Source organism: Chiroxiphia lanceolata, chromosome 1, assembly GCF_009829145.1.
Source record: "Chiroxiphia lanceolata isolate bChiLan1 chromosome 1, bChiLan1.pri, whole genome shotgun sequence".
NCBI lineage: Eukaryota > Metazoa > Chordata > Aves > Passeriformes > Pipridae > Chiroxiphia > Chiroxiphia lanceolata.
The window spans coordinates 65,592,607-65,619,204 of NC_045637.1; the positions used below are offsets into that span (position 1 = coordinate 65,592,607).

At 42.3% G+C, this 26,598-nt stretch overlaps 1 protein-coding gene across 1 annotated transcript; it reads left to right on the plus strand.

Moving 5' to 3' along the window:
• The first annotated feature begins 262 nt into the window (after positions 1–262).
• IRX2 (iroquois homeobox 2) lies at positions 263–6,099 on the plus strand. The gene is made up of 5 exons (XM_032692259.1): positions 263–588; positions 2,412–2,817; positions 3,257–4,000; positions 4,743–4,810; positions 5,517–6,099. Exons 1-4 carry the CDS (start codon positions 346–348, stop codon positions 4,784–4,786), a joined length of 1,437 nt encoding a protein of 478 aa, XP_032548150.1. The 5' UTR covers positions 263–345; the 3' UTR covers positions 4,787–4,810; positions 5,517–6,099.
• The last annotated feature ends 20,499 nt before the right edge of the window (positions 6,100–26,598 follow it).

The following is a 26,598-nucleotide window of genomic DNA, read 5'->3' on the forward strand; positions in this document are numbered from 1 at the left end:
CCTTCCCCTCCCGAATACCTTTTTGGCCTCTCTATTAATTTGCCCTTTGGGGGGGGGGAGGGTGTCCTTTTTTTTCCCCCTCCTGTTTGTTTTTATTCTGATCTGGTGCGCATGGGGGGGAGCATAAAACAACTCTGATTCTCTACATAACTGCACAGAGCCAACCGGGGAGAGACAGAGAGAGAGAGAGAGAGGGAGGGAGGGAGGGAGGGAAAAAGAGGGAGGGAGGGAGCGGGAGGGCGGGCGGGAGAGAGGGAGAGCACGAAAGCAGCGCCAGGAGCAGCGGCAGCAGCAGGGCCGGTCACCCTCGCCCCCTCCCTGCTCCTGTGCACGCCAGTGCAAGCCATGTCCTATCCTCAGGGTTACCTCTACCAGCCCCCCGGCTCGCTGGCTCTGTACTCCTGCCCGGCGTACGGGGCGTCGGCGCTGGCGGCCCCCAGGAGCGAGGAGCTGGCCAGGTCTTCGTCGGGATCGGCGTTCAGCCCTTACCCGGGATCGGCAGCTTTCACCGCTCAGGCGGCGGCCACAGGCTTCACCAGCCCGCTCCAGTACTCCACAGACCCCGCCACGGGATTCCCCTCCTACATGGTAACTACCGAAGAGAAACCCTCTCCTTCTTCATTAGCATCCGCATTCTCATCCTCATCATCTTCAGCCTTTCTCCTCACACACTCACCATCAGACCCCGACACCACGCCGCACAAACGGGCGCCCCGCACTGCCTCCTCCTCCGCGCCGCCGACGCCGGCTGCGCACCGCGCTGTACAGCCCTGCAACCCGACCGGGGCCGAGCGGAGCGGAACGGAGGCGAGCGGAGCGGAGCGGCGGGCCGGGGCCGGGGCCGGGGCCGGGGCCGGGGCCGGGGCGGGGGCGCCGCTTCGCGACCCAGCCAAGCGCGGTGCCGGCGGGCCTGGGTCCCGGGCTCTCCGCGCGGTTTGAGAAGCCGGGAGGGCGCCTTGATTAAGGAAATACGGATCGTCTCACTCAGTTGGGTTAGAGACTTTCATTCTCCCCCCTGGTTTCCATGTGTGTGTCTACCGTCCTCCACTCTCTCTTCTCTTTTTTATTTTATTTTTAATATATATATATTCTTTTCACTGTGATAGCACAGGGAAGGGCTTCTTTTTCTCTTTCTTCCTTTTTTTCCCCTCTCTTTTTCTCTTTCTTTTTAAGTCGGTGTTTAGAGGCGCTGGGGGCTTTATCCCCGTGTGGTTTTATTTACTTTCAGTGTGTTTTGTGCTAATGGTTTAACTGGATTTTGGGAATGAAAAGGAGCATCTGTTTGCGATCTGTGAGCTTCGCTTAAGCCCAAGATGGTTGTAGTGGCCGCAGTTTCGGATTTCACTTTCTTCTTATTAGTTTAAGGAGCATTTGTAATTGCGTGTTGTGTGTATTCTGTGCATAAAGTATATAAATAAAACCATAAACAATATAAATAAACTGCACGTCTAGATGGTTATATAGTTTTATAAACACACACGCACACAGAGAGTCAGACACGTATCTAGTCCGTACACACAAAGACTTGTGCCCGGAATTTGAGACAAGAGCCGCTGTCGCTATCCTAGGAGAGGATGGTAGCGGGGTAGTTTGCTTTCCCTGCAAAGTGACAGGGAAACTACTTGCTTTCCATCTGTAAAATACAGTCCATAAATTGTCGTGCAGTCTTTATTCGAGGTGATATAAAAGATCTGAGGGTCTCGCTTGTTTTTCCTGCTGAGAAGCAGGAGGCGAGTGGCTGGAAGTTGCAGCGAGGTTGTGAACTATGCGGGATACTGGGTGATGTTGAGTCTGTGACTCCCCGGTCTGCGGGGTTCAGAGACATGCTGAAAGTTAGCGAGTTTCTTAGCGATATCTTTAACTTTTCTTGCATTATGCAGACTTAAATAAGCGCAATTTAAACGTTAAAGAGCGAATTAAAATGCTAATTACATCGCATTTGAACAATTCGAAACGGTGCATATCTTCTGATTTGCAAATTGGATTTGCAATGCATTAGTGCAGTGAATTGCTAAGTGGCGGCTTTGTTGTATTTTCTATAGCTAAAAAGGAAACATCTTTTGAACCTTTGAGAGAAATGTAGATATCAAGACACTACCTGTAGGGCCTTTAAAATGTCTACGCGGTTCGAAAATTATATTGGGAAATGTTCAATTACGAGGAGCTGAAATTAGTCAGAAAGATTAAAACATCGCCGATTTTAAGCGCATGTGTCTGTGTACTGGGCGGAGGAAGGGGGGGGGGGGATCGTAACTTAATGGCCTTTGGGTGCTGCTTCTCCCCCTCATAGAATATGGATACAAGACACCATCCCGGGGAAATACAAATATAACCGCCGATCTCGCCTTGACAACTCACTAATGGCTATCAGCAATAACAAATTGCCAACCCCACCGTTTTGTTCTGTCTAGGGCTCCCCTTACGATGCCCATACGACGGGGATGACCGGAGCCATCAGCTACCACCCGTACGGCAGCCCTGCCTACCCCTACCAGCTCAACGACCCCGCGTACAGGAAAAACGCCACCCGCGACGCCACGGCCACGCTGAAGGCCTGGCTGCAGGAACACCGCAAGAACCCCTACCCCACCAAGGGTGAAAAGATCATGCTGGCCATCATCACCAAGATGACCCTCACTCAAGTCTCCACCTGGTTCGCCAACGCGCGCCGGCGACTCAAGAAGGAAAACAAGATGACCTGGGCCCCGCGGAACAAGAGCGAGGATGAGGACGACGATGAAGGTGAGGGGCCGAGGAATAAGGAGGAGAGTCCCGAGAAGATGCCCGAGAGCAACGAAACCTCCGCGGAGGACGAAGGTAGGCGCGGGGTGACCGCGGCCCCGGCGGTGTTGCCCCATCCCGCCCCGTCGAGTTCCCCCAGGAGCAGGGCAGCGATAGGGGAGGGGGCACGGCGTTCAACAAAAGAGCCCCCCAAACCTTTCTCGTCCCGTCTCCCCCGGTTTCTTCGGGAGCTTGTCGCCGCACAGTGCCGGTGGCCGAGGCGGGCGGGGGGCGGCGGGCGGAGATGCCGCGGCGGACGGCGGCATCTTAGGGGGGCAAGGGGGGAGGTGCTGAGGATGCCGCGGCGGACCCAGCCCGTGGGGATGGATGATCCTCGGAATGGGAAAAGGCCAAGATGGCTAGAGTCACTCTGCCTGCCCACCGCGGTGGCGCGGTGGTGGCCTGGCTCGCCCCTCTCCTGCTCTGTTTTGCCGCCTCTCCTGACTGCCTCTCTGTGCCCGGCGGGCCCCCGCAGGGATCAGCTTGCAAGTCGACTCCCTGACGGACCACTCCTGCTCCGCGGAGTCGGACGGCGAGAAGCTGCCATGCCGAGCGGGAGACCCCCTCTGCGAGTCGGGCTCGGAGTGCAAGGACAAGTACGAGGACATCGAGGAAGAGGAAGAGGACGAGGAGGAGGAGGACGAGGAGGACATCGAGGAGGATGACGGCGGCGGAGGGGAGCGCGACCCACCGGCCAAGCCCGCCACCTCCTCGCCGCTGGAGGCCGTGGAGGCCCCGCTCCTCGGCCACCCGCACGCCGACGCCGCCCGCAGCGCCAGCAAGGCGGCGCTGGGCCCCCGAGCCTCCCCCGGCCCCCCGACGCCGGCCAGCAAGCCCAAGCTCTGGTCACTGGCCGAAATCGCCACCTCGGACCTCAAGAGTCAGACCCTGGGCCAAGGCTGCCAGCCTGGCCCGCTCTCCTCGGCCACCCCCGCCTCCGTCCCGCACAGCGCTGCCTACTCCCCCTCCTCCCTCCTGGGGAGGCATATTTATTACACCTCACCTTTTTATAGCAATTATACAAACTATGGGAACTTTAATGCTCTCCAGAGCCAGGGAATCCTGAGATACAACTCCGCGGCAGTGGCTTCAAACGAGGGACTAAGTCAGACTGTCCTAAACGCCAGCTCTGTCCACAAACAGAGCAGTGACTCTTTGAAAACGATCACTAACCAGCTAGAACAACATTACAGGCCCTCTAGCTATGACTCTAAGAAAGGTAGGTGACTTGTTTCTGCCTCTTTCTTCCCCCCTCTCCCTCGTTCTCCTTCCCCGACCAGTACACGTCCCCTTATGCACTGTAAATACTGAAACCTTCTCTGAAGAAAACAGCGAGCGCACTGCCACCGCTGCCAGAGCGAAGACGGGCACTCATATAATCTGGGGATTAAAAACGGCGTGTCGCCGTCGTATCAGTACCAACCTCTAAAAACCGAGAGAGGAAATGTAAAAGGCGACTCTTAGATCAGTCTTACACGTCTTACACGCTGCAGACACGGCTTTAAAAAGTCATTTAAACAAAAAAAAAATTCTTTTTAAAAGGAAAACTACACGCAAAGCTATCCAGAGAGCACTGGTGTCATTGCCTGTAATTTTTTTTTTTCCTGACAAACTGGTTTGGCTCTCTTTGTTTCCAGTATTCTCACGGGGTTTTTTCAGCTTTGAGTTCAGATAATTGCTGACCTTGGACGTGAAATTACGTGGACCGTGACATTTTTTAACTGTTTGCTTTTTTGTTTATTTTGTTTGTTTGTTTGTTTTTCTGAAAAAGTTTTACACTAATATAGTTGTCAGCTTATTCTAGCAAAATACTCGAGATACAGGCAATTATGAAATATTGGCCAGCCTTTTAAACGACCTAGCTACAAATTCTGCACCAGTGAGGGTTGGGACCTACACAGACTGTATAATCTAGTTAGCTGGCTGTGTCCTGTGACTAACTGACGGTTATATTTTGACAGATCCCACTGAAGTCTGCACAGTAGGAGTACAACCATACCTATAGAAGTGCAATCACACAGCAATGCAAGTAAGTGAGAACATTTTCTATTACACTGATCATTTGGCATCAAGTCTGAGACATGCTGCACAGTTCTAGACTTGCTTAACGTTAATTTATTGCTTCATTACTTACGAGTCTGATTACAAAGTAAGACACTATTTTTCTGCTGTTTTTTTAAACCTCTTATTACGACTTTTCTTTCTCAGGTTTGTCTTAATTTTCAAGTCAGGTTAGTCAGTTCCCTCACTTTGCATACTCTTCGCTTGTGTAAGACAAAGCCGTAGGGACTATTTAAACGTTATGGAAAGAAATCTTTAAAAAAACCCCAAAACACCTTTGAAAGTATTCTTATTTAAAAACAAAGTGCTCGTGCTCACGTGGCAGAGCTAAAATTGTACATTCTGAGTGGGGCTTCATGCAGTGACTGCATATTTAATATAAAAAGGAACAACTGTTAGAGACCAACATGCATCCTAAGCAAGGTATGTTATCTGTGACTAGCCTCTTGCCTATCTAGCAAAGGCACTCTGAATGCTTTCACTATTTAGAGCTAAAAAAACAGCAACAAAACTCCTTGCCGATATTTTTCAATTACCTCTTTTCATTAAAAGAAATTAGATGAATAAAATTTTCGCCTTGCTTCCTTGCCCGCCTCCCCCCCCCCCGCCGTTTAATGGTGTTAGAGTGTAATTCAAGGATTTTTGGATGATCTGGTTTTTTCCTTGGTCCACAGGTAGGTGTCACAATTGCTTTGAAAAAAGTCAGCAAGCCATCATCTCTCCCTGAGCTAATATATATAACAAATCTCTAAATCCGGATCACATCTGGTGCCACTGTATAAAAGAAGACCACAGAGCACTATTAAATCTTCAGAATCTAATTATTGAACCAGAATTTTGTTGGACATATGTAAGTTTGCTGGTATAGTATAGTTTCCCCAATGTATGTGTGACTTTTGAAAACAGATCTGTTTTTCTCAGGATATCTTGAATTGATCACTTCATTGCCACGGTATCTATTCGATAGGTGTGCTAGGATTTATTGTAAAATTATTTGTAAAAGATGTATACAGTAGAGATAATAAAGATGTGATTGGAGAACTTGAGTCCTTACAAAGTGGAAACAAATTTGATATTTATTTTTGTAATGATATAAAGCTTCTAGTAATTTATGCAAGTTGTATTGCAATGGAATCTGAACTTTTTGTAAATAAATTTTGCCCCGTTTTTATTTGAAACATTGATGGTTATACAATCCTCGGTTGTTTAACAAGAATTCTTTACTAATTTATATATCTAATTGTAAATAAAACCAGACTAGTCTGCAACAACATTGTGTTTTTCGTTCATTTCCCTTAAAATATTAATTTATTATTTAGAAAATGAGGAAAGCTCTAATTTCACCAGTAGAGTATAGACCATAAAATGAGTAAGCAATTTAAACACGTTGCAAAGATATGCTTTGCATAAATTAATTCCTTCTGAGTTGTTCCATTATACTTAAACTTTAAATTCACATATAGGTGCAAATAGGCATTTGTATATATACATGAATATGTGTAGAGGGGGTGATGTGAATATATGCATGTTTCCTATAAACTATTTTTATTGGGTGTGAAGCGGCTCTTTATTTGATTTAGCATTCTTTAAATCCACAATTTGTTAAAAAAAAAATTAATCAACTGTGACTTATTTCTAATTTCTTTGTTTCTGCTTATGGCTAAAGTATACAAAGGGAAAGGAAAAAAAAATTGAAAGTCCAATACCTGGTTTTTTTTTTTATTATTTCCTCCCTTTATATCAGTAAGCCATATCTTTACAATCACGTTGGAAATCCACTTTGATTGGGCTCATAAAATCAGCAAACTCATAATTTTAACTTTTAGTTAAAAAATGGAAATCCTTATATAATATAATTTCAGAAAGAAACGAACAATCATTTATTTTCCCCAAAAGATAAATTGAGTGAATATAACTTACGGTTATAAAACAAGAATAATAGCTTCTTAGATTGCCCTTTAATCAATCATACACTTATTTTTCAAGAGGCTCATCTATTTTATTCCATGATTAATAATGTTCCAGCGTGAGAGCATTATTAGATCCCAGCAGGGGAGATCCTGAATGCTTTTAGCTGCTTTGGAATGGTCAGTTGGGGTTCATTATGGTTTGATATTGAACAATTTATAAAATCTTGTCTAAACATCTGCCAGCTCAGATAGGCCGATGTGTCTGAAGATGGGAAATTGCTGGACCAGTTGATATTGACAAACGGATCTCTCTCCAGTGGCTTTTTGTTCAGTGAAAATTAGTGGCCTCTTGCTCAGGTCTTGTTAGAAAGGGCATTTGAAAGTGATCTTAGATACTTCAGGCATCAGCCTTGGGAATGTTAACTGGATAAAGAGCTGTACTAGTCTGGAGTCCAGAAATATGTTGTGATTATAATAAATAGGGGGAAAGGAAGTTGTTTTTCTTGAATCCATATCCACAATTCTCATAATTCCTCTTCCCCTGCACACACACACACACACACACATACACACCCTTTGTAACTTACCCCCATAAAGACATTTAACTGACTGAGAAAATGTGTGTGTTTTTCAGCTGAGAAGGCAGAAATTAATAATATTATTCTAGAAAACTCTGGGATCCATACAGTTAAATATAAGCCACTGAAGACCTTCATGGCTGCAGGCCTACTCACCCTCATATCTTGTTTGTAGAATGATGCTTCTTTGCTCCTGTAGCATCCTTTTTTTCATTGAGGTACAATGCAATTGTATTTGCATGTAGTGTATAGTACAATTAGACAAACGGCTAAGAAGTAATTCAGTTTTTTCCTTTCCAATTTAGCAGATGATGTAAATGCAAATATTTACTGTAACCATCCTTGACTGTCTTTACTGTGCACTTCAGGAAGATTTTACGGAGGGAATTTTTGTGTCAGGGGAGACACCTGAACTTTCTTTCCCCTACTCTTGCTCCTACTCCCTCCGCCCCCATCACACACATTTAATGTTTCAGGTCTCTGTTGGACACAGTGTACATTTCAATTGGTAAAAACCAAAAGCTGTGGCAGAGATTAAAAAAGGCTAACGACATTCCTTTGATGTTTATACGCCCAAAGACTTATAAAAGATTTCCATAATTTACCCACCCTTCCTAGTATTTAGACCTGGATTTCTTTCTGGAAAGAAAAGTAGAAAGACTTGGAAAACTGGCTTTCAAGTATTCACTATGTATGTAAAACCCAATGGACTTTTCTCATCCTCTGAGAAATTCACAAACGGTTCATGGATGCAGATGTGCAGCACTGAAATGATTTGGCATAAAAACTTATTATTTTAAGCGAGAAATTAATGGGCAAGAACTGCATAGTCAACGTCATTTGAGATTTAGTAATCAAAATTGAAAGCAGGAGGAAAGTGTAGCCTTTCTAGATTGTTGGCACAAACAACGTGATGATTTCAGTGTAGCAAGAAAGAGGGACGAACGATAAAATACATCACTTTGTGTATGGTTTATTTCATAACGATGTTAATCAGCCTGCTGTGATTAAAATCTCACACATCTTTCTATATTTACTCCTTCTTCCCCCCGCTCCCTCCCCTCGTTTCTGTGCTCGTTTCGAGCGTAAAAGGCAAATCCTTCCCTCTTCGGGGCCAGAGGTTTCATTAGAGTTGATTTATTGAAATTCAGGCTTTAATCTCAGGTGGGATCCCGGGGGAATTGGCGCTGTCGTCAAATAGGAAGAGGGTCGCTTTCCACTTTGCGCTTCCTGGGCTGCTTTTTTCCTCGCTCCCTGCAAATGTCAACATTTGTTCTCAATAAGAGAGTTATTGTTTCAGGAAAGCTGCTCACCAACTGCCTTAGGAGCAGAAAAAAAGCGTCGCCCACCTTTGTTTGGCTGGAGGCTGGGGGAAGGGATGGGGACGGAGGTGACGAGCAGCTCAGGCCAGCAGCGGACAGACAGACAGACAGACAGACATCGGAATTGCTGCTGCACACCAGTCCGCGGCTGGAGGGGAACTGGCCCGATTAAGGGGAAAGTTTATATACAGCACAATGGGCATCTGCGTTTCTCTCCCTGCTCTATTGGCATATTTGCCCCCGATGTGCTCAGCCCCTATAAGAGAGAGGAGCTGCAAGGGGAAAAAAAAAAGTAACAAACCCACCAACACAATAAAAAAAAGGACTGCCTCCACGAATTTCCACCCGCGGAGGTTGTCTTCAGGTTTTGGGGAATTGGAGGAAGGGTGATTTTTCAGGTGAAGAAAGCAATTGTAGGGTGCACCGTCCGATTCAGCCCTACCTGATGACACCCACCTCCCTAACGGGCCGTCAATTAGCTCCCGACACGGGGTGGGCGGCAGCCCTGAGGCAAGGAGAAGGAGTGGCTGGGGGCCGGGCAACCCGGAGCTGAGCGAAGCAGCCTGGCCCGCTCCACTCCGCTTCGTGGTGGCCCCTCCGTGTCCATCCTCACGGGAAAAAAACTCAACCCTGTCACCACTGAAAGTTTCTGGCTCTGTCACATGTTCTCGCGGTTCAGACTCAGAGTGCCTCTGAGGCACCGTGGTACGGATGTAATCGATACCGGGAGGGTTTTATTGCTTATTACCTTTTGAAACAAACAAACAACCCCTCCGCTAAGCCCTCCCCCCCAAAAAAACCCAGACGGAATTTATATATAGGTCGATTCGTTGCCTTCTGCATTCAGATATATCTCGCGTTCTTAGGTAAGCTCCTCACTATCCAGGTGGTCGAAAGGAGCCTTTCCGTTGTAGGAACTGAATAATGATCCTGAAAAATACTGTTGTTAACAGTAGTACTTCACATTAAGTAATGTGATGTTCATCCCTTTGTTTTTAATCCAGTAACTAATAACTTAGGCTTCCAGCTTCTAAAGAAATAAAAGCGAGGGGTGTGTGGAAAGTTAAAAACAAAGGGATCCACGGTGCACAGTCAAAGCACCCATGCATCTAATCCCTGACTATTCTCTGCGTCTCTGAAGCGTAGTCTTTATTGAAAGTACAGAGGGAAAGCGCAATCGGCGAGACACATGCTGACACACAGGTAGCTTGGAGCCGCAAGCAGGGACCTCGTGGCAAGGGGATTCTGGGAGAGCGTTTTACTTTCTGAGAGAGCGTTTACGTCCTGCCGGAGGTGACAGCCGGGCTCCCGCAGCCTGGACCCGTGCCCCCACTCCCCAGCCATGACTCAAGGAATAATGTCACCGTTTCACATCCAGTGCTGACCGAGCCAGCTGCATTTTCCCTGAGCAAAACTATGGGACGGAGGGCGCGGCCACTCTGCCTCGGAGGTGGCCACCGTTAACTTGGATCCTTTCGAGATTTAGAGACCGAAATGAAAGGGCGCGGGGTGCCACCCCGGCCCAGCCGCCCTCAGAAGGGCAGGAGCGTAGGCCGGTAGAGAAAGTCACTTCTGCTCCACTCGGGCTTGTATCATCCGTGATGGGGGATTTCAAAATACTCCCGAATATTTGGGGGGGAGGGGCGGGGGGGAAATAAATAGTACAACTGCTCCTCTCACGGCGGCTGTGTGGATACTGTGCTGCTCGGGGTCTTAAAGAATGCCCAGAACAAAATAAAAATAAGTATGTGCATTTTTATAGGGAGATAAATTGTCAATTTATTGTGTATAACTTCTGATCAATTATTAATCGTTAGTGTCAACAACAGGGTTATAATTACCTTCAGTTATTTAAAGGGATATTTATTTTTTCTTCTCTCTGATCTGGTAATTAGTTAATGCTCTGGAGTAATGAATTCAAAGCTGATTTGATAATGACTGAGACAGGGTTTTTTCCCTCTCTTTTGGCATCCCCCCTCGCGGGGAGGGGGGGGAGGAGGAGGGAGGTGTCTCCTCCTATTTGCAAAAGAGTCCATGTAAAGGCAAATCACTGCGCGTTTCACTTTTCAGACCATAAATAACGATTCTGGGAGTAAAAAGGCGAAATGACAAACAAATAGAGCGCAGCTGGGATGAATAAGGCCGATCAAAGTTAGTGGGGGCCGACGCTTCTCGCAGCCGCCTCAGGTCTGAGTCCCATAAAGGTGCCAGCAACTCTTACCTCTCTCCCCGAGATCAAGGGAGAGGGCAAGCAGGACATTTTAACCCCCTGACATCTTCCCGCGAGCGGAGGAGGGGGGAAAAGAGGAAAGGGAAAGGAGGAAAGCGAATATTTCTTTTTGGGGGGAATCAATGCCTTCACCATCGCCCCAGGGAAGGAGCTTCACCTAGAGCTTGTGAAGCCCCGGCCAGATCGCGTACGATGCGCGGGCAGTGAAGGGGAAGTGCAACGCAAGGCTGGCTCCGCTCCTCGGAGCGACGGAGGAGCAGCCTTGTGCGTTTGAGCGATCCCGAACCCTGCTCAGCCCTGGGGACAGGGAAGCAAGAAATAATTATTACTTTATTTTTTTTCCCCTCTCCTTGAGGGAGCTCGGCAGAGCTTCATCGTGAAAAAAAAGCAGCAAAAGAGCAGCCCGCAGGGACCGTGGCTGCCGCCTTACTTGCCGCCACGTCTTGGGGCGTGGGTAACCCCCTCCTCCCCCGGTCTGGGACTCGGCAGCCTGGGGGAGGTAACTACGGAAAAGGCCTCTTTCACCCCTCTCCCGACAGAGGCGTGTGGCGCTGAGCCGAGGTAGAAGCTCCATCGTTGCCTCCCTCGCTTTCCACCAGACCTCCAGTTAATTTAGCGTCAAGCCAGGTCTCGGAGCCAGAAGGTCTTCTTCGTTTTGGGTTTTTTTCCCGTGATTTTTTTTTTTTTTAGCACGTTTGGTCTCGTTTTACGGCAGATCTGAGCGAAATGGAATAAGTGTATACAATATTATATGTAGTAGTCATAAGTTTATATGTAAAAATGTTTTCCCATGCAAAAAAAAAAACTGCATTGGAAATTGCAGTGTAAAATGCAAGTTTTAAAATTAATTCATCCTGACAGGTTCGACGTCTCCCGGCTCCCTTTTTTCTGCAACTACGTCCGCAAATGAATGCCTCTTCCAGAGTGTATGTTTTAATTTGTCACATCAAGGCAATAAAAGGGAGCGATATATACTTAAGCCAGTTAACATTGTAATAACAGGTTTAAAGGAGCAATTAAATGGTAGTGAGTCGCATGTCTGACTTTCTATAGGCATTACCACATCAATGGTACCTTTTAGACTGACTATAACTTAGCATGATTGTCTCAATTAGTTTAGCTACATGATAGTTATTGTGAACTCTTTGTGAGTAATCAATGTTACGCAAGCTTATGGGAAGGAGGCTTTAATAGGGGCGAGCAGCAGCTAAGTAACACGGACCTCCTAGTTCAAAAAAACACCTTCCTCTCACCCTCTCTTTTTTTCCCCCACTCTCCTCTTTATTTCCTTACTCTAACTCGAAAGAAAGAAACGGTAATTTATAGTCTTATAAATCTGTTTCCGAGACCAGTGTAGCTGAACGTAGATTTACAGGCAAAAAAGCAGCTTCTGCCGCGGCTGATCAACGAAAGAACCGCCACAGCGCGGATAGGGAGTCATCCCCACTTCGTCTCTCCTTGGCTTTAGTGGTGTGTGTCGTGGCTGTTCACTGTCATGATTAAGCCCCGAGCCAGAAATAACCTTGAGGGATGCTCACATCAAACGATATGCGCGTGCATATCTCTTACGGGTGCCTGAACTTCCCCTCGCTGACACCGGAGCCAGTCCAACTCGGAGAGCTGCAGGGACAGACACGCGTGTGCGTGTAACCCGGGAACGGGTGTATGTGCGCGAGGGGTGGAGGGAGGAATGTCTGTAAAGAGGGTTATACATACAATATAATGCAGAGAGAAAGGTCCTGCCTGAGCAACGGGCCGTTTGGTAACTTGTTAATTCTTCTCTACTTACAGACTCTCTCGCTAAACACTGAGCCACGGGTGGTTAATGCAAAATACAGAGGGCTGAAAATTTAGTGGGACCTGCGTGAACTGCTTCAAAACACTAACAAGTATGTACTGTTTTCTGTCACGGGAAAACAAAAAAGAGTGAGAGAGCGTGTACCATTAAAATTTAAGATAAATATAATGCAGGGATATTTCTGTTGGTGAAATTATTCTCATTAGTCCTAAGAATGTCTCACCATTAGACAAGGCTGGAGTCAGCCTCAGTCGCAAGATTTCAGATCTGCGAACCTTTTTTTTTTCTTTGCATGCACATTACATTTCTGTCATGCTTTGCAGAAGAACACGATATCCCCAAAGAACCCAAAGAAGAAAAAAAATACTCTGACAGCAACCATTAGTTAAGAGTGCAATGAATAAACCCCTTGCACAAGAGTATCAAGACTAATTAAGATTCTGTTAGCAGCCCTGGATGGAATGTTAATGTAGCTTTGACTAACTGGGAATAAGCAGGGGGAAAAACTGCATTTTAAGAGGAATGCTGGGGTGATAACATCTCTCACTTCTTCTGTCCAAGGTCTGCCCAAGCCTGTTACAAAGTCATTATCTCAAATTACTCCTGTACTTCATTTTTAGAGGGTTTGGGCAAGATCCCCTGGCGTTGAAGCGCTGCCTAGAGCCTCACAAAGCCAATACTCTCTAAGGGGATAAAGGCTGAATCAACCCACTATCTCTACCTTCGAGAGTTTGCTGGTACCAGCTTCTTGGACAAATACAGCCAGGATTCTGGAGGCAGATTAGGATCTATTGCTGGCGTCTCCTCACAAATCCCTAAAGGGTTTTTGACCCTTTGAAGTTTTGTCTATTTTGCTTACACAGAAGTTTACATGATTAAGTCAGGATTTTACAAGGCTCAACAAGGCAAATTTAGTCACCTCGGAACACTCAACACCAAAAAAAAGTAAAATATCCAGTTGTCCTGTTACTTGTTTAGCTCTAGAAATACTAGCATACTCTCATATTTACAGCGATTAGTTTAATAAAAGAGAAAAATATCCGCAAGACTGCTTCAGCTGGGGAGGGTGAAACGTCCCCCTCCCTCACGTATTATTATTAATTTTATTTTAATTATATTTTTTCAGACTTTGATATAGCATTCCCCCCTCTCCTCTCTTCTCCCCCCCGCCCTGCGCCTTTTCAAAGATTGTAAATGCAGCTACGTTTCTGAGAGAGTGCATAAAATTTCCCAAAGACCTTTCCAGTCTTTCTTAATATTTCCAGTCTGCCTTGACTTCTCCTTATCCAGGCAGTTAAATTTTTTCACTGTCGAGAGACAAGCCCCCCCTAATCCTTCTCTCTGAGGTAAACTTTTGGAAATGCTTTACTTGTTAAAAGCAGCCTCGCATAATGAAAATTCTTTCTTGGAAGGAGAGGGTTGGGAACTGACAGCATAGACAGAAGAGGAGGAGCAGAGGGAATAGCTACCTATTTAGAGAAGTCTCCTGCAGTCAGAGCAAGAGGGCTGTAGCTAGGGACTGCGGTTGCATGTGGCCCACCATACTTTCATGGCCTTTTGTGGAATTCAAACAGTCTCTTTTTCTCTCTCTTTCTCCCTGTCTCTCTTCCTCTTTCTCCTTCTCCCACCAGAGGGAAGATCGCTCTGCTAACGGATTACTCCAGCAGAGTTATTTTCAATAAAGGAAGGAACTATCTGTTTAATCTATCCAGGCTCTAAAATATTATAATAATAATAATAATAATAATAATAACAATAATAATAACAATAATAATAATAATACCTGGCAGGCTGAACATTTTCTGCAGAGGATCAGTGAGTAGCAAGGACAACAAGGGCAGTCAAGTGAGCTGCAGATTTTTCTTCCTCAATTGATTTATAATTGATGAATGGATTTTCTTGTGCAGCTGCAACGTGGTTAACAACTATTGAGGAGGTAGGTGTTCTGGGAGGTGTTATTTTGTAAGGAAGACAGTTAGGAGTAACTGGGTGCGTTTATCAGCAGGAGATCTGAGCAAGCAACATGATTACATTAGCTATTAGTGGCTAGGATTCAACTTTCCATAGGCCTCCACCACCTGCAGTCTCGTAGGAGACTCACACGGAGTGGGTTCCTGCTGGCTGCTGGCCACATCGGGGCATTGGTCTGGCACAGAGGTCCCCATTGAGTTTGACAAGGAGTGCTTTGCCCATCTCAATGGCAAGCCGTGCACTGCTGCTGTTCTGGTAGAAATCAGTCAGGCCTGGTTTTGCAAGAGAAGGGGGAACATTATCTTGTAGCATTTCTCTCACGCATTTTAAGGAAATGGAAGGGATTTTCATACCGTTTAAGATGGATGTATTTCCTATTTCTGGTATAACTTTTCCCCCTGCCTTTAGGGATGTACCTCGTAGTGCATTTGCAATGTGTCTTAAAGAGAGAGAACTTTAATGAGTGTACCAAGAGATATGCAAAGCTGTTACCGAGTCTCTGGATCGTGGGTGTTTACCACAGGTCTGGATGAACTTTAGGACCTGGTCCCTGAGTGGGGTTTTTTCCATATGTTCTGGATTCACATTGTAAACCATCTGGGCTTCAATGTAGTACCTTGTTTTTGTATTGCTCTTTGGAAAAGAAAAAAAAAAGAAAAAAAAAAGAGAGAAAAAATCTTCAGAAAGGACAAACATTTCAGGCATCAGGACCTCCCTACACCTTTTGTAAGGGAGCTTACGGCTATGTTCAAGGAGAAAAGGTGTGAAATGTGATAGAAATATCTTACTCAGCTGCTTATCCCTGAGATCACTTGGCTTCAGGATTGTACTCTTTTCTGACCTTAAACTCACCCAAGAAATCAGATGCTGTCTTCCCTTGTGTCTAGGGAAGGTTTTTGCCTTCCAGGAGTGAGAAGTTTGTGCCTAACCATGTTTGGGATGCTGACCTCATGTCCTTGAGGTCTTATGCTGGTATACCCTCTCCAAGCAGGCCCCTTGCTGGAGGTGGTCACCCTCGCCTTCTCCAGAATGCCTGAGATGGAGTTGTTCCTGCTGGTGATAGCACAGCACAAACCCAACAGAAAACCTTTGGAGCAGAGATAGAAAATATTCCTAGCAGAGTAACTTAACCTCCAGACAATGCAGCCATGTCTCCGTACTGCCTCTCTCTCTGATGCTGTGTCCCTTTTCTCCTTTTTCTGCTCAGCCTCATTAGGAGAGGGGGGAGCAAGACCCCCCCTGCTCCTTTCCTCTTCTTTACCTCTCTGTAAGAGAGGGGGCACAGAGACTTTCCCGTAGAGGCGGGCTCCAGCATATGGACATTATCTTCCCCGAGCTTGGAGTTGCGTGTGCCTGTGGGGGAGCAGATTTAAGCCACATTTTGCCACTTTCTGTATTTCATGTTGGATATCTGCATGCGGGCAAGATTGCTTCATGCTCAGAGGGAGGGCTGCTCCAGACATAGCACCCCGCAAGCAGGGAGCTGGTGGGCCAGGAAATGCAGGTGAGGCTCTGTCCCACCGAATGGGTGGTGAGAGGGAGTGTAAGGGGGAAGCTGCGGGATTTAATGGGTCTGTTTCTCTTCCTGCTTTCTATTTTTCTGGCTGAGAAAAATCTTATTCTCAGCACATGTTTCTTCTGGGGAAAAAACAACCCACCCCAAAATCTCCAGTGCCGTGCTCAGACCTTTCTCTTTCTAAAGTTTACAAGATTTTCTTTTCTTTCTTTTTTTTTCTTTTTTTATTTTCCTTTTTCTGTTGATTTTTAAGCTTCTTTCATGCTAAATTTTATGCTGTAAGTTTGGGAGAGAGTTATTAATTTATAAAATCATGAAATGTGGAACACTTACCTCATTACTCATTTCCACGAACTGGGGCTTTGAAGTAAGAAAACCCCAAACAAACAAGTATGAGATTTCCCTTAAAACACCTAAATTTCACTTGACTTTGAAATATTATTAATGTCAGCAAAGCAACTGCATAATTACATTCTTATTTCTCTGTGTTTAGTCGGTGTTAATGTCTATAAGCAAGATCTTCCTGCTTCACTAGCCCACACACATTTTTAAAAATTCTTGTTAGAGCTGCAAAATGTGTTTATAAAGGAATAAAAATCTACCTTATTTGAATTTTTTCATAGTAAATAATTTGAATTGCAGAATATTATTAGTAAACATGTAAGAACACATCATTTATCTTCCTTATGCTGAATATGGGAATTTTGCCATATCAAACAAATTGTTCATGTTTTTTTAATTTTTTAAAAGTACGAAGAACTAAACAGCAGTCCTCCAAACCATCTTTGTGCAAAGCCCCTTCTGAATTACAGACACATGTAATTCTATTTCAGCTAACTTCAGTGGGAGTTAAATACTCAAGAAGTAACATTCAAATGAACTTTTGATTATCTATGATAGAGAGAATGAAATCATAGTCCTGCAATTGACATAATAGGAAAAAAAATGTTTACAGAAACTAGTAGACTGAAGAAACCACTCTATTAAAAGCACAATTTTTTGAATGTTTTAGAAGACTAGAAACGATAAAAATGTCCGTGGAAATATGGTCCATAATATCCTTGAAAAATTCATACAGCTGAGTCCAATTTCTGTTACTGTATACAGTCCTAAAAAACCTGGTAAAGTTGAACAATTAATCCTTAAATTGCTTTAATGTAGTATGCATATAAGCTTATTTTTATTGATGGAGTAGGTTTGAGATTGTGAGGATAAGTCACAGTGTAAATCCATAGCAAACTTATTTTCAAGCTAATGAAAGGATTGGACAGCAGATAAATCTGTACATTTTGTCTCTTTTCTTTTTTTTCTTTTTCTTTCTTTTATGCTAATCCCTTCTATAATGTCTGGGAATATTAAACACGAATGCATTAGGTCCTTGTGTGACTCAGTGGGTAATACAGCTTCAGTCATTTTCTTCCATTATCACAGTGTCATTAGAATATTATAATAAAGGTATATATTGAATATGCAGTAAAAAATCAGTTGTGAGAAACAGCTGATTTAAAAATATGTCACATCACTCATTAATAGTGAGAAAACAGTTTCTAACATTGTATAATTGTGAATTAACTATTTTTGCATTTAAAGATAATAGAAGACTTCTAAAACCCAAAATCTAAAATGCACAGATAGAATGTAAGCCAATGTAACTGAACAGAAGAATTGCTATTTTGGGAACTGCCAACTTTTTGGTGGAAAATTTCTACCTGCATATCCACCTTGGTACAGAATGAAGTCCAGTGGACAAAACCCCCGTATGGTCATATAAATAATTACTTTATTGTAAAACATATGCACAAGAGGAAAAAAGATCCCACAGCCATCATTTATGTAGTATCCACACTGACAACTGCTTGAATTGAAAGGATAAATAAGTTAAATGAATTTTTTAAATGATCTATTTTTTGGTACCATAATATATAGGATTCCTTGAATTGGGTCATGCAGTGACCAAAGTCTAGGCACCTCCGGAGATCAAGACCGTGATGATCATGCCTCCAAGGCATACTGGGCATATGACAAGGAAGGCTATTGTCCCGAACTGGAACTGTGAGTGTTCTGGGATTTTCTTGCAGAAATCTGCTGTAATGTACTCTTCCATCTCCATCTCTGTGTTATAGCTTCTTTTTCACTCTGTGTTTCCAGATGCAGCTGGTTAGTACATCACAGATCAGGTCAGGCAATTGCATCTGATGTGTGGGGGTCATATGTAAAACCCATATGTAAGAGAGAAAGAGGGAGGGGGGAGAAAGAGAGAGAGGGAGAGATCACTGCCTTGCAAATGTGCAAGGCACAAGCACAGTAAAAGGGCAATGTGTTGGAAATCAAATGGTACGAAATATGCCAGATCTGATATTTCCTTATGTATGTTATTTCCACATTAAAAAGAAAAAAATGATAAAAATAAGTTGTGTTGTAACTAACTCTTATCACCTATCATCCTCAGTAAGAATCCAGTATATTTTGTGTACACCTCATCAGTTGAGCTGAACAACTGATACATTAGGTAGTGTCAGATGGAGGAGTTGGGACTGCGCTGACCGCTGGTAGCCTAGCCTGACCGCTTTCTTTTCACCTCACCTGCTGAAGCCATCAGTTATTTCTGGAACAGCAACTACTGGTTGTAGATAGGCTTCTTGTTCCTTTTTAGACAGTCATCACAGCAATTTTTGGATGTAGAGAATAAAGAAGGGAAACTCTTTGGACCTGGATTGAAGCTGGGAAAGTAGAAACCCGATATTGAGAACCCCTTCAAGAGAAACATGGCGTGTTTATACACAGGAGAAAGGAGGGGGAAACTACATTTCTACCAAAATCAGAGCTTTAGATTGTTTAGCCAGGATTTGTTTATATACTGAGACACAGCTATCAACTTGTAGTATAATGTTGTCAATGCCCAAATTAAAAGAAAACTATGTATTTGTAAAATATATTTTACATTGAAAATGTGGCATCATATTACTGTAGCTCTACATAATTACATATTAAAAACATTAATCTCTTCAAATTTAATAATCCATGAATCAACCCACAAGGATCTAAGAGTTTACTTTAAGGGAATATGGTTACCTTTATTTAAGAATGTAAACACATTTAGAGCTATGATAGATAAACTGGGATGAGGTTAGGCTTTCCATCAATTCATTTAAGATTTATGCTTGCAACTTTTGTGATACTCTGTAAGCTTCTCCTGCATGAAGCCCGTGGAATGAAACCAGAATATAAAGATAGAACAATGAAGATATTCTTTATCCAACTATTCAGTGTTTATTGCTATCTATAAAGAGAATGGGCTAGACTCCATAGTAATTTGAGAAAAAGTCCTCCTAAATAGGGTGGGTTTTTTTCATTCTTCTTAAACTGTCAATAAGTCAGGCTTTGTAGTGGTAAATAACTATGTGCAGCAGTATTTCAACAAGTCTATTATTATATTGATATGACCTTGAAGAGGAATCTGGAGGTGACTGCAAGGTGTTCAAGTAATTTTCATCTCAGAACTCTAAATACATTTATATTTTTACATGGGTATCAAACATCTCTTGGGTGAAAATAGTCACTAATTACGCAAAAGAGGCTGATGAATTTGTTAAGAGGAATTTGACCTTACGAATTTTATGGGAACTTTACAGGAGAAACAGATCATGGATTTGATGTGATTACATACAAACACAGGTAAACAGAAAAAACTTTGAAATGCATGCAAAAATAACAATGCTAGCAGATTGTTACAAATAGATATACAGTCAATGAAGACTTACATGCATATATATGCCACAGATGGAGCTAGAAATGAGTTCTCTATTTAAGGATGGAGAACATTTTTTTATGTAAGATTCTGGTGTGGTTCTTATTGTTAGATATGATCCTTCAGACAAGAATTTTTATGACTGATGTCGGCCTCACACTGCATGTCTTGCTTTTATATAACAAGAAAGCTTCGGCAAAACAGTTTAACTGTTTCCAGGAACAATAGGGAAAAATTGTTTTGTTTGCTAATGGTAAAAATCTGTGTGACCTTACTGAATAAACTACTTTACAGTAAATGATGTAAATTTAAGAAGGAGGTATCTTGAGGCCAGAAAGAGGTGCATTTTTTTTCTTTCCTTGTAAAAATACACACCCATTTGGCAGAGTTATCATTGGATATGCTTGATATAATAGCTTATAGTTCAATTAATTGTAGATTTCATTTGTAGTGTGTATGTTCAAGACTGGCAATCTCACAGCAGAGCTAAACATGTCATTCCTTATAATTGTTCCTCTTATGTGCCTCAGTAACTCTAGAAGTGAGGGTAAGCAGATTGTCTTTTTTTCTGCTCTCCTTCCTCCTTCATTGTCATCCACATCACTTCAGGGCAGTCTGAGGAAGGACAGATTAATCAGCCTTGAATAAAAGTCTGAGTGGGGAGCAGAGCTGGGACAGGGACAGATATCTGCAGGAGTTAGGATCTGAAGGAGGAGACAACAGGCCATATATGAGATCAAGTGGTAGAAACAATAGAAAATAGGAAGAGAGGTGAAAAAAGCTTGTCCAGAAGAAAAGAGAGATGTAGAATACAAAAGGTTAGAAAAGATTGTAAAAGGTCTATGGTCACTAAAACACATAATCATCCAGAACCTGGGGTAGGACTCAGGATTTTTGTTTTTCAGAGTTCCTCTGCTATTTACTAAATAACTGAGGTGCCAGAGGCAGTGTATATCTCTTATTCCCCATAGCAGTGGAATTCAGATTCCAGCGCTGTTGTCCACAATGTGAGAATTGGAAAAATTTTATATGATTGACATTTTTGTCAGACTGAGAAACAAAGAACTGATTATCTTTTTGCTTCCCTAGGCCCTGCTTCATCCCGCTTGATTGTCTGCTGAATAGGCAGATCTCTGAGAATGAGGCACTTTTTCAAAAACTAGCCTTCTCTTGTGGATTTCCTAACTTTTCAATGTTTGGCCTTGTAGCCCTGATGTTTTGTTTAAATTTGATTCTTGAATGGAGCAAGCACTATGACAAAGTTACACAAGTGGGCTATTTGTCACTCGTGATCCATACTATGACTGCTTAAATATATGTATGTCTCTGTGTGTGTGAACGTACACATATATGTGCTTTATATAGATATAGGTATCTTGTTATGTGTTCTCTCTTTTCATATGTCTTTTTGAGGGACGAAAATGGAATAAAGATTAGCAGGGAATTACATAATCCTATAAGCAGTTACTTTGGTGAAGTAATTTACCTTATTTGAGTAAGGACTGCCAAATCCAGCATGAGAATTTCTGACATTGATGTTATTCAGATGCGAGAATTTCTAGGATTGCAACTATTGGCTGTAGTTATTTAGAGACTTTCTGTTTCTCCCAGCAGTGTTAGTGCTGCAATATGCTGTAACTAACTGATTGCAGCAAGGATCCATGCTAAATTTATACATACTGAGCTCCCATATCTCTCTGAAAACATATGCAGATAGCTAGTGTCCATGCAGGCAGAGCCATTTGTAAGTTTAAAGTTATTGGTTTACGTTAATATTTATACGACTTGAGCCTTGGTTATTTTGTTGTCTTCCTAAATGGGAAAGGGATATGGACAAGCCAGGACTAAACTGCCAGATATGTTAGTCCTGCCAAAGCATTTGTACTGTATCTAATGCTTTTCTTGAGCCAGTTGGTCAGTCAGACAGTGATTCTTTCTCCCAAAAAACTACTCCTAAGAAGGAAAACAAACCTAAGAACTTAGCAGCAGAAAGGGTATGTATTAGAGAAGAATAGACTTTTCTCCTGCTTCCTTTCAGCTACTCCAGAGAAATAAGACGTGACATAATGCATATGAACTACCAAATACCTAACACTTGATGACATCCAAGAAGTGGATGGAACAACAGAAAATCATATAAAGTAAAATTTTATGGATGTTTCAGTTCTTAGCTGTGCAGATTAGTAGTCACATGAGAAAGAATTCAAGTCTCTGTTTTTCATGTATGTATATGTATACCCCTGTTTCTTCTGGTATTTTACACAAATGTGTATGCATATGTGCACATATTGCTGTCTAGTATACTCTCTTATGCTCATCTGCAGCAAAATTTTGACCTCAGACGCTGTATTTCAGAAAGTTTGGTAATCTTCGACTGCATTTATGATACCAGAAGAGTTATATCAAAATGTTTTTTGCAATGGTCATTCAACAGTGCTAAAAAAAGTGTATTATATCATACAAAATCTGTCAACCTCAATAATTTAGGTATCAGATTAGGAGAGCATCACTGTCTATAATTAATGCCATTTTTAGGAAAGAAACTGAAACTTGCTTGAACAGGCCTGAGCCTGGTAGTTTCTTTACAGTGTGAGTTTACATTTAAAAATTTCTCACTTTAATGTGTTCCTGTCTTGCCAGTAGCCACATGTTGGGCTTCTTTGACACTCTATAATAAGATTTCATATGTTTTAAAAAATGATAAAATGTTGTCTGGGTGTGGGAAAGATTGAGAAAATAAGCAAGACAAATTTAGGGATAGTTTCTGTGTTGCATTGACTACCTGACTGTGCTAAATGGGATGGTGACTTCCACTGCTTATGTCCTGTATGTCTTTCTCTCAGACAGGGACTGAGACACTGTGGTATGAAGGGGCTCTGTTCTGTTATGCCCTGCTGTTTGCCACCACATTACATCAGGGGATGTAGCATCTGAGGGTGAAGCTGGCTACTCCTGGTTGGAGATGTCTTTCTTCCCACTGAAGTCATAGAACAAGACCAATCTTAGGCTGAGGAAATCCCATGCTCCTGAAAGAACTGTGCTCAAGTTTTGTTCTGAGCAGGCAGCATTTTGTTTGGTAGCATTAAAAACAAAGGAAAAAGGGCATGGAAAGCTCAACTGTGTAAGATTTCACAGCAGAAATTCAGAGGCTTTCTTCAAGATGCTGAAAAACATTCATTTGGTCTGAGGGAGGTCCAGGGGGAATTCGATTCTGTCTTCCCATGTCAAAGGAGCTTGTGCCTGATGTGGGGAACTGGGGCCCAGCTCTGGGAAGGCAGGCATCCAGATCCTGCTCCATTCAGAGGGATGAGATGGTTGTGACTGCATCATTTGCAACAGTGTTGTTCTCAATTTCAGTTTCACACTCCCGAGTGCATTCCTTCAGCAATCCCCTGCCTCAGGCAGCTGTTTATTTTGCCTTCGTGAGTCTTAAAAAAAAATAAATTAAAATAATAGATAATGTCTCAAGTGTCCACTATAATAGTTTGCCTAAATATCTCTAGATTTTAGATTTTCCTCTTTATAGACATTAAAAGTATTTTGCACATCAAGTTTTTAAAAGTCAGAGAAAGTATTGTGGACATTTAGGTTATGCTTTTATAACATCCACTTATAAGCAAAAATTAAAGTTAACAGCAGCTGAGCAGTGAGTAAAACAATCCTCAAACATAATACTGCTAGAAGGTTTCTTAAATACCATCAGAATATTGGAAGTTCAAAAGGGAAAAAATAGGATCAATTGCATACAATATTTTGTGGTTTTCCCCCGAAGTTTGTTGACATTAATATTTTTGAATTTCTTTATTACAATCTGCCTTGTTACTGATAGAACAGTAACAAGGGTTCCTCACTATTTCTTCACTATTTCATGTTAAGTAATAAACCCCTATCAAGCCCAAGAATGGCTATATGTGACACTTGAGGCTTCTATCAGTTGATTAAAGTCAAGTGGGTTGTGCCAGTTTCCAGACCTTACAAGAATTTCACTCTAATTGTCAGAAAATCTCTCTCTTATTTAACTGAAATGTGGATGAAGTTGTAAGTGGAGGAATTTTTTCATGCTTAAAAAGACATGATAAGAAGAATTTATGCTGTGACTTTTCAAGCCATTTCTTGGCTCTAGATGGAGAAGTGGCTAATACCTTGAGCATTTCACGTATTCAGGAGGATAATATAGTCAATCAAATTAACTTATTTTGTTTGTCAATAACAGATAAAGATGTTTATGCATGCTGTTACTTGCTGATTGCTTGTTAGTTTTACAAGTTTCTTTAAAAAAATAACCTGAAAACAAATGTGATTATTCAATACATTGTTTGATAGAATTAAATTCTTTTCAGAACCATCCGACTGGATGTCAAAGTGCCTTGAGAGTACTTGTGGTGTTTTAGTTGAACTTGGTTTACTCTGGTTGTTTTTTTGGTTGTTGCTCATTTGTTTCTTTGGTTGGTTTATTTTTCTCTCATTTTTTCCCCCATGCCAAAGATTGCCAAGTCTAGGTTGATCATTTGTCATAGCTCTTGGCTTACATTATGAAATGATGATAACTAAGAAGGAGGATGAATTCATGGAAAGTGAATATTTCTTGGTAAGTAAATCTGGAATATAGATCAACTGTAATTGCCAAATCTGATGAAAGTAGATCTGGAATATCTTACATCTCCTCTAGTAAAACATATACAGATGCAAAATATCCAACATGATACTTTTGGTCACTTTTTGATGCCTGTTGTTATACCTAAACTACCAACATCAGGATGAGTTTTTTATATACTGAGAATTCTACATTGTGCAACTTCAAGGTTTTGTCTTGCAGAACTTTAACCTACAACCACTCTGGAATAATCCTCTGAACTTTATATTCATTACGGTAGTACATTAAGAGAATCATGACAGCAGAATAAATTCACTTAAGTTATTTAAGTTATTTATCTTAGCCATTTATATGTACTTGATTGAAGTGAGACATCAAAATAAATCAGTTAATTTGTGTCTTGGTTCAGTGTCTTTAAGGAGTCCTGTAATAATAATGACAACACTGAGAAATAGGAGCTCCTATGAAATTTTTCCATAATTTGAACTTTTGTTTAGGTTTACTCTCTCCCTAAATCTCACAGAAAGAGTTGCCTTAATTTCAGGACAATCATATTTCAGTAAATCCACACAGGAATATTAGTCTTATTTCATTTAATCACCAAATCCTAACAACTAAGTATTCACTTCATTAAAACACTAAAAAATTCTGGCCAGCTGTTTCCTGCCACTTGGCTGAGGACAAGGTGGAGAAAGACAAGCAATTCAATCCTTGGTAACTCTCAGTTGTGTTCAGCATAATTCTACCACATAATTATACTTTCCTAATTTTATTCCTAAACTGGAATCTGAATCCAAGGGGGGTTCTGTGACTTATGGGCTTAAATTCTGACATGTTTAAATTCATGTTGTATACACAAAAATTTCCACGGATTTGTGTAATCATCTCAGACTAATGTTTTGTTTTGTCAACTCTGCTTTCTTTGCCTTTTTTTAAAATAACTTTAAATTACAGTAGTTGAATAGATTGAAGAGGGAGATATAATTAACATACTAGCTGTATATACTAATGATGGATTGGTTATTTACTCTGTTCCTGGAAAACTGTTTGCTGTTGTGGTTCAAGCACAAAATTCTGAAATATTAAGAACTCTTTGTCAAAGATCAAGATGACTATAGCATGGTGGTTTTAAAGCTGGTTGTAATTTTTATGCACTGAAGGTAAAAGAAATACTGAATACAACTGAAGAGTGACTTAAAAAATATTCATTTGATTGTATGAAGAGTCAGGCCCGTTGTCTGTAAAAGTAAGTGCTAAGATATCAAATCATAAATCAATATTTCAAGGCCAAAATCTAAACAGATATAGATCACTGAACTTATATGGACTTCTGCTAAGCTGTGCTTGTTTATATAGCTGGGTCTGGCTATTGGGTGCTGCAAAAATGACGAAGTTATCCAGTTTGGTCTTAATACAAAAGAACTCTTGGAGAAAGATATGCTTGTCCCTGGAAACAGAAGGTAGCGTTCTGTACAGCCTGTGGAGAAGATTAGGTATGTCAGGACAAGATCAAAACCTGTCCACCAGCCCAGGGAATGCTGAGAAGGGCTGTGTGAAGTCCTGTCCCTAACTGGGGTTCAAGTAGCCCGGTCCAGGCATCTGAGTCCTCTTGTGTAAAACATACTTGTGTCCTCCCTCCAGTATAGGGGTGTTGATAATTTTCTTTGAAAAAAGAAGCACGATACAGGCTTTTAAATAAAATAAATCACCTCGTCACTGCCTAACAGCTGCAGAGCTGGCAAACTTTTGCAAATTTCTTTCTCTCCACTGTGTAGCTCCTGTCCCAGTTCAGTGTCCTCAACCTCCTGAACCAGGGGATTGGGATGTACTGGGTTGTAGACTCTATTCCTACTACATAGGTTAACTAATGGGATAAAGCACATTCATTTTCCCTCACCCTGGGGTTTTAAAATCGAAGCACATCTTCTCATGATACTGTCAGCAGCTTGATTTCATTAGCACTTCCTGGACATACTCTGTGGGTTGTGATCTGAGTCAGGCAGCTCAGCCAGTTGGGACTCATTCCAAAAGCAAGAAATACTAAGCACTAACTAGACAGGATCCCTCAGGGGAGTCAGGACTAATTTGG

What these genes read in the sequence shown, in the direction of transcription:
- IRX2 (XM_032692259.1), top strand. Translation starts at nt 346, where the DNA reads ATGTCCTATCCTCAGGGTTACCTCTACCAGCCCCCCGGCTCGCTGGCT. An exon ending in CGGGATTCCCCTCCTACATG is followed by an intron (nt 589 to 2,411) that starts GTAACTACCGAA and finishes TGTTCTGTCTAG; the next exon opens with GGCTCCCCTTACGATGCCCA. An exon ending in AACCTCCGCGGAGGACGAAG is followed by an intron (nt 2,818 to 3,256) that starts GTAGGCGCGGGG and finishes GGGCCCCCGCAG; the next exon opens with GGATCAGCTTGCAAGTCGAC.